At 55.3% G+C, this 7,460-nt stretch overlaps 3 protein-coding genes across 3 annotated transcripts; all 3 read right to left on the reverse strand.

Moving 5' to 3' along the window:
* Positions 1-311: 311 nt before the first annotated feature.
* On the reverse strand, positions 312-1,927 carry PUNSTDRAFT_52506 (glutathione S-transferase C-terminal-like protein). The gene is given in 7 exon segments (XM_007383742.1): positions 312-564; positions 633-786; positions 855-1,106; positions 1,198-1,250; positions 1,322-1,460; positions 1,567-1,570; positions 1,590-1,927. 7 exon segments carry the CDS (start codon positions 1,824-1,826, stop codon positions 495-497), a joined length of 909 nt encoding a protein of 302 aa, XP_007383804.1. The 5' UTR covers positions 1,827-1,927; the 3' UTR covers positions 312-494.
* Positions 1,928-2,216: 289 nt separating this feature from the next.
* Positions 2,217-3,733, reverse strand: PUNSTDRAFT_134275 (uncharacterized protein; the record flags this gene model as incomplete). The annotated part of the gene is made up of 6 exons (XM_007383743.1): positions 2,217-2,307; positions 2,506-2,659; positions 2,742-3,127; positions 3,197-3,335; positions 3,394-3,496; positions 3,557-3,733. 6 exons carry the CDS (start codon positions 3,731-3,733, stop codon positions 2,217-2,219), a joined length of 1,050 nt encoding a protein of 349 aa, XP_007383805.1.
* A 1,524-nt stretch (positions 3,734-5,257) lies between these two features.
* On the reverse strand, positions 5,258-6,050 carry PUNSTDRAFT_52508 (uncharacterized protein). Its single transcript, XM_007383744.1, has 5 exons — positions 6,029-6,050; positions 5,956-5,971; positions 5,781-5,897; positions 5,406-5,723; positions 5,258-5,345 (listed from the first exon to the last, which is right to left on the reverse strand). The coding sequence occupies exons 1-4, from the start codon at positions 6,032-6,034 to the stop codon at positions 5,644-5,646; spliced, it is 219 nt and encodes a 72-aa protein (XP_007383806.1). The 5' UTR covers positions 6,035-6,050; the 3' UTR covers positions 5,258-5,345; positions 5,406-5,643.
* Between the last annotated feature and the right edge of the window lie 1,410 nt (positions 6,051-7,460).

Below are 7,460 nucleotides of genomic sequence, written 5' to 3' on the forward strand. Positions count from 1 at the left end.
AAAAGCGCCGGCAACGACCGCGCGGCCGGGATAGAGCACAGCCACTTTCCCGCATTCTGGCTCCGGGTGCTTGGGTGACAGGCCTTTGACAGCGGACTTGCAACAGTATCGAGCGCGGATCTGAGACACCAGATTGTGCTTGCTGGATCTTGCCCCTGGACGTCATGATCGCTCGACCCGATACATAGTTTACTGCATACTTGCGTGCTTAACTACTCGAGCAGAGGAGTGGCAGAACTTGAGCGGACGGCGGGTGGAATGCGGGTGGAATGCGGCAATCTGGGCCTTATGCGGGGCGTGCAGATCTCTGAGGGAATCATGCGCCATGGCTACCGCGAGCGCTCGAGACAGAAGAGGCAGATTGTCTTTCTGCAATACATGGGACATTCCGTACACGAGGCAATCACACGGCCGAGGATCTCCCTCCTCCCATCACGACTGCACCGCCGTTCAGTAACCCCATCACCGAAGTTCACACCGAGCTTAATGCTCGTTCAAGGAAGCCCCCTTCCAGCATTGATCGCGTTCGCCACTTGACTCGTGTTCGGGCGGTTGAACGCATACCTATCGCGGGGCCCATCGATATATCTCAGCGCGCCGTTTCACTAAGAATACCCCGACCTGAAACTAACCTTTCGTAGCTATCAATGTACAGTTCCCTCGTGCTGCACGTCTGCGCGAACGCGGGGTGCGCGAATAGCCGTTCCAGCCACGCTCTGAACCTCGTCCCCTGCGGCATCTCGAACCCGCGGTACTCGTGGAGAACGTTGGTCGCACGGAAGAGCCCTTTTGATCCCGTCCCGTCAGCCGCATCACCACCGGCAAACAGAGGGAGGGAAGGGGGGGGGACTCACAGGGCCCGGCTAGAGCATCCGTCCAGCCCAAGTCGCCGCCTTCTTTCCATAAGCCCAGCGCCGGCTGCGACTCGGAAGGGGTCTCGCGCTCGGTGCGTTCCAGGATTTTGACCAGGTCTTCGAGCGCCGCGTGGAACTCTTTGCCGTGCTCGATCTGTCTGTCGATATCTTGGGCTTGCAAGAATCGGTAGAATGCAGGCACGAGCGTGCGCGAGACGTGGTCGGCCTGAAGACGGACGAGCGCGCGTGCGTCTATAAACGGGAGGCATCAAGGGACGTTGATATAGATGGCCAGCGTCAGATCCGCGGGGGGGGGGACCGAGAATGGATAAGGGAGGCGTACAGGGATCCGAGAGGGGAGGAAGTAACGATCGCCCGGTCTCGTTCGCGGCCAACCTACACAGGAGTAAAAACGACCGTGGTTTAGCAATGTGAACGGGGCCTGAGCGGAAGGATGCGATACGCACTCCTCGAGGTATTCGAGGATGACCGTACTTTCGTTCAGGGCCCGCGGCGGGTCGTAGGCGTTCAGCCTCAGCCCGGGTACGAGACCCTTGGGCGAGACTTCGAGCAGGTCGGCCGGCTTCTCGTACGGATCGACTTCGTCTGTGCGCGCAGATGCGTGAGTCACGATGGAGAAGAGCCGCATTCCGTGCAACCGACGGACAGTACTGATATTCACGAAGGTCGCTCCGATGAGTGCGTTACGATGCGTATAGAACGGCTATGGCTCGCCTGGTAGTCGATGCCCAGGTATTCGAACGCGACCTGGACCCAGTCGATCTGATCAATCGTCGGGAGCGAATGTAAATCGATATAACCTGTACCCAGACACGCTGCACGAAGGGACAGAAACAGCTTCCGAACAGCACGATGCCCGTGCTCGCAGGCGCGATGTCTCTCCGCAGTCTGGAGCGCGAGCCCCGTCGCTTTTTCGTGATACTTCTTCCCCGTGTCTTTCGTCTGCGTCATCGTAGCAAGGCCCTGGTGTTCAACGGCGAGGGTTCGAACACGAGGAGATGGCGTTTGAGGGAAGGAGATGTGGGAGATTCGTCAGGGTCAAGATGCGGGACAAAGGGGGCAGTATCTTTGCAATAGGCATGGGCCATCGTGGTGACCTTGCCCTTTGTTCTGTTATGTTAACTTAGCAGCTCGGCAAGAGGACGATGACGTCATCAAGGAGCAACTGCTCTTCAGATCTCCAGAGGGCTTCGGAGTTCTCGTAGTGCCTTGTGGCCAACCATGATCACGATAGCTCATACCCCAATCGGTGCTCAACATCTATATACACTTCCCACATTCATCGACATCAACACAGTGCGATCGGAGAGGCGGTCATAAGGATATCCTGGAAGTCCAAGGTCATTCTTGAACTTCCGAGGACATCTTTAGAGGCGTCGTGTCCGCGTCGTACACGGCGGCTCTCATGACCGGCGATGAGAGGCTTTCCATCCTGACGGCATCACGGTTCGCAGGATCTGAGCGCACCGACCCCACGATCCCATGGCTCTGGCCAAAGGCAGTCTTCTCTTAACGTTAATTAGATTCACCACATGATTGTTCGAGCGGTTCAGCGCATGCCTATCACAGAGGCTCGTCTCAGTGTTTGGTTACAAGGCAGCGAGGTCCGGAAGGAGAGGGGAACACATACCTCTCGTAGTATTCGATGTACAGCTTCCTCGAGCTGCACGTCCGCGCGAACGCGGGATGCTTGAACAGCCGCTCTAGCCACGCGGTAAACCTGGCGTCCCGCGGCATCTCGAACGCGCGGTACTCTTTGAGGACGCGACTCGCTCGGAACAGCCCTTCGGATAAAACACGTCGGCGTCAGTCGGTTGTCTTCCGAAAGCGCGCGGCCGGGGGGGGGGAGAGAGGAACGGGTCTTACAGGGCCCTGCCAGAGCATCCGTCCAGCCCAGATCGCCGCCTTCCTTCCACAACCCGAGCGCACGCTGCGACTCGGCGGGGCCCCCGGCCGTCTCCCGCTCGGAGCGATACATCATATCGATCAGATCTTCGAGCGCCGCACGGAATTCCTTGCCGTGCATGATCTGCACGATGGGGTCTTGGGCCTGCAGGAAGCGGTAGAAGGCAGGCACCAGCGTGCGCGAGACATGGTCTGCTTGGATGCGCACGAGAGCGCGAGCGTCTATAGACAGGGTCGTCGACGTGGTCAGCACCACGGGCATCATGGAGAGCGTATGCAAGTCGAACTGCGTACAGGGAGAAGATAGGGGAGGCAGCAGAGATCGGTGGGTCGTGTTCGCCGCCAACCTGGTGGAAATAACAGTATCGTCAGCGTCGAGTTTCTCTGATGCCTGATAGAGAGACCGCAAAGCGTACTCTTCGAGGTAATCGAGAATGATCGCGTTCTCGTTCAACGTGCGCGGCGGGTCATAAGCGTCGAGTCTCAGCCCAGGTACGAGGCGCCTTGGCGAAACTTGGAGCAGATCGGACAGTCTTTCGTCTGGTTCGACTTCCACTGTGGACGAGACGTTCGAGTCAGTGTGTGTCCGTGACCCATGCTTGTACATACGGACCGTACTGGGCAGTGCCACGTTCCAAACATGAGAACGTTACACTTGTATAGAAAAAAGAAAACGAGCTTGCCTGGTAGTCAATCCCCAGGTACTCCAGGGCAACCTATCACCCAAGATCGATCAGCGGACTTTCTCGTATCGAGGTTGGGCATCGCAGACGCACCCATATGCGCTGCGTAAACGGGCAGAAGCAGTTCCCTAACAGCACGATACCCGTGTCGGTCGGCATAGAGTGCCTCTCCGTCGTTAGAAGCGCGACCCCGGTTGCGTGGTAGTAGTCCTTCTGCCCCGTCATGGGTTCGATTTGAGATAGGGTCGAAGAGGTATCTGTGTTGGCCATGTAGTACTCTTAAGCTTGCGGAACGAGTGGCTTAGTAGCAGGAGCGGTGGTTTGAGAGACCAGGAAACGAATCAGGCTGGCTATTTATCTAGACTGGAACTTGATCCATTGGAATATCAGTCAACTGCTGTGGCGAGCAAGAATCGAGTACACCAGTTCTCTGAGCCAAAAGTAGGATAGAAGTAACTCAATAGCATAGCCGGGAGACGATGAGATTAAAAGCGCGAGGCGAGGTCTAGGGAGGATGCCCATTGTGCGTGAGAGCAAAGATCAAGTTAACGGCAGTCCTTTCTTCCGAAGACGAGCAGCTAGATGTAGCTTGTATAGCAGAGTCTTCAGATAGTAAGATAAGGTAAGATGCTATCAAGGCAAGGCTGTGGGTACCATGAAGAGAGTTTTTGAAGGCGTTAGGACGCGAGTGGCAGGTAAGAGCTGAATTTAGAACATTCTCCCACAGACACTGATTTTCGTGACTACTGATAATAGCGACTATTTGCGGCGGTTTTTCGTGTGTCTTGCTCATGATCGATAGTTTGTGCTACTAGTAAAATAGGGCTCGTGCAGTTTCAACAGGTCCTACGGGTCTTGCTAGTTGAATGAAATATTCCTGAATATCCGGGACATTTCATATCTGACCGTGTAAACGCTATGACTAACCGTGGGATAACAGAATCTCCCCCGGTAAGCACGTGTCCCCTGGGCTGCGGATGAACTTCCCACGGCCCCGAACTTGAGGGTGCCCCTGTCCCCTCCGACCTGGCCGAACTTACGGTCGTAAAAGTACAGTACTGGTAGAATGCAACGCCGGTCACCCACGATGTCCGCCGGGGCGCACCAACGGGTTATAACCGGTGCTCTGTGTTTTATCCATACGATGATGTCATCCTCCTACTGAACTCCGTGTATGTGTGTCCCATCAGTCAGACGATGCTTAAAGATCATCAGCTCGAGATCCGGGCACCGCTTTCTCATTCAGATCCCGGATCCGTGTGCATATTTATCTCGAACCTTGTTTGTGTTTGTTCTCATCCTGTTTGCACGCTGGTAGATTCTGTGGTCTTGTGCCATCCAACGCCGCCGTTCTGATATGGTCGCATAGGCAGACGCCGTCTGATATAAATGTACGCACGGCGCTCAATAGAGGTCAGTCAGTCACTCGCTCTTTGATCCCATTCCCGCATGACGATAGCCACGATAGCGACGCAGTCGATAGCAGATATTCAGCTCCAAGGGTGCGTATATTCACGCCGCTTTCTAACTGTCGTGACTGACGTGCATATGCGAGTACAGGGATGTGATGCGCTATGTGACGACAGCGGGCGTCACTATCCTCTTTTATGATTATACTTTAACCTTTTCGACCGAGGTCGATAGGTACTGGGGCAAAGGCTTCAGCTGGGCTTCTTTCTTCTTCTTTGTCAACAGATACATTTCTGTGGGACAACTCATGTGTCTCATCGAGGACTTCTGGAGAAGCAGTGAGGTATCAAACTCGGACGCTATCCGTCTCCGTGGTCGATGAATGACGCTGCTCGTGCGCTCTAGGCGGAATGTAACATCCTGCAGGAGTATCATCAAGTCATGGCCATTGTCATTCAATTCATAGTTGGGAGTAAGTTGTGTCGTGGGACTTACCCAATGGCAGGTGGTAACTGACTCCTCAGTTTTACAGGTTATGCGCACATACGCGATCTACAACCGCAGCCGAACGATACTAGGTGCCCTTCTCGTCTACGGATTTTGCCTGGTGGGCCTTGCGTCCGTGAGTACATAATCGCGGTGTATCTCCTCGTGCGATAAAGTGGGTTGTAAGTAACCAATCTCACGAATGCCAGTGGGCGGTTCTTGGCAATCGCAATTCCACCTCTGACGATATACCTACGCCAAGTGCGGTGGTAGGATGCGTTAACCTATTGACAAAGCATCAGTAAGCTGTCTACTATATTCAACGGACGAAGAAGCCGAAGCCGATACCTTTCCAGATCTACAGGTGAGCATTGCGTGAGTTACGCCATCACGTCGAGAAGTGCTCACGCAATACCCCAAGATCTAGCAATCACCTGGTCTTGCTTGCTCGCATTTGACAGCACTATCTTCGGCCTCATGTTGTTCAAGTATGTGCAGAGTGGGCGGTTTCTAGCACGCGGAACGCTCATGCGCGATGGTACGACAATGTTCATGTTTTCAGTCGAGGAGCATTTGCTGACCTAAAGCATCCCAAGGCACGTTATACTTCGGGTGAGCGATGTGAGATCAAGCGTGAGCTGGTGTACCACTTATGCACACCGATACCAGGATCATGGGGCTTACACATGTCTTCACCGTAATTTCCTACCTTGTGTTTCCTTCCGCATTGCGAGGCGTAGGCTCCGCGCCATCCAATTTTCTGTCCACAACGCTCATGTCTCGGCTCATGCTGAACATACGGGACCCTCGGATTTACTGGCCTCACAGCACTACAACGGGAGCGGTCACTCGCTCCATAAGCATGGGCCAGGCAGGCACTTCGGCGCCTGCGGAATCAGCAACCGAAAGTGATCAGGACACCATAACGCGTCACGTTGCATCCGGTACGTCGCAGAGCTAGTATTCACCCCCCTCCCCTTGTGCGCATCGCTCAGGTGTCGCCGGTATTAAGCAGGGAGGTATCGCGGGCTTGACGTCGAGATGCAATCATTTGCCTTTGTGCCAACACAGTAGCATGGCGTGCACGACGGAGTGGGGGTAGTAGTTCGTGCCGCCGGTGTCGCTGAAGGTGAAGAGGAAAATGCATCGGGTCATTTATTTCGTTTGACAGACGGATCTGTGACATACACGCGGTTGTGTATGCTGTACTGTAGTAGCGGTAGAAAATACAACGATTCTTACCGCACGCCATGGTCGCCAACGCGTTTGCTGCGGAGTCGCAATTCTTCTCGCCTCTCACCGCGGACCACGGCACGCACGTATGCCATGGACTCGCTCATACCGCATCCCAACAAGACATCTCGACGAAGTTTCCCCATCGTGCTAACGAGCCATACCCAGTGGGCGTCTTATCGCCCACGACGATCAATGTTCTCAGGCGGAACGGCGCCTAATCTACACGCACCATCCTCATGGCCTGCCTAATCATGGGCTCTCAAGGCTTCGCCCAAGGCTCGACGCTCGTCGAGTTACCTTGGAGCGTCTGCTGGCGCAGATCCTAGGCAGCGGTCGTCCGCGGACACGACCACCAATACACCCGCGACTGCCTACACTCCGACTCATCCATCGTTCATCAGCCCGACCGCGGGCGCACGCTCTCCCACGTGAAGATTTGCTGAGACCAGGGGCGCCCCCTGTGCACGATGACTAGTGCGGACGACGGCGGCGGAGGCAGCAAGTACGCAAGATGGATCCCCAGTCCGTCGCCTGCGGGCTCTCGGGATTCGATGATGCCAAGTATCGTCGGAAGCTTAAAAGTGGACGTGGACATTGCAGCCCTGCTCGGGCAGGATGCAGCTGACGGTGCGTGACTCTCCTTCCAAACGGAATAGTTGTACATTACTCTGACGTCGGGCTTATATATATAGCTCTCCTCGATCGTACTGCCGAAAGCTCAGAGCGTGTCATCCCTCAGTCCTCCCGCACGCAAGCCCATGCGTACCCAAACACCAAGTCGAGCCACGCCAGTATATCCACTGCACATAAAGCTGCGACGTGGTTACCGATCGCGAGGTCGGCTTCCAGCGGACCCGCCGCCGCT

The sequence above is a fragment of the Punctularia strigosozonata genome (genome assembly GCF_000264995.1).
Source record: "Punctularia strigosozonata HHB-11173 SS5 unplaced genomic scaffold PUNSTscaffold_6, whole genome shotgun sequence".
Lineage (NCBI taxonomy): Eukaryota > Fungi > Basidiomycota > Agaricomycetes > Corticiales > Punctulariaceae > Punctularia > Punctularia strigosozonata.

Coding starts and splice junctions, on each gene's coding strand:
- PUNSTDRAFT_52506 (XM_007383742.1), bottom strand. CDS start 1,826: ATGACGCAGACGAAAGACACGGGGAAGAAGTATCACGAAAAAGCGACG. Junction 1,251..1,321: donor ATCCTCGAATACCTCGAGGA/GTGCGTATCGCA, acceptor ACTCCTGTGTAG/GTTGGCCGCGAACGAGACCG. Junction 787..854: donor GGATGCTCTAGCCGGGCCCT/GTGAGTCCCCCC, acceptor CGGGATCAAAAG/GGCTCTTCCGTGCGACCAAC.
- PUNSTDRAFT_52508 (XM_007383744.1), bottom strand. Junction 5,724..5,780: donor AGACCAGGTGATTGCTAGAT/CTTGGGGTATTG, acceptor CGCAATGCTCAC/CTGTAGATCTGGAAAGGTAT.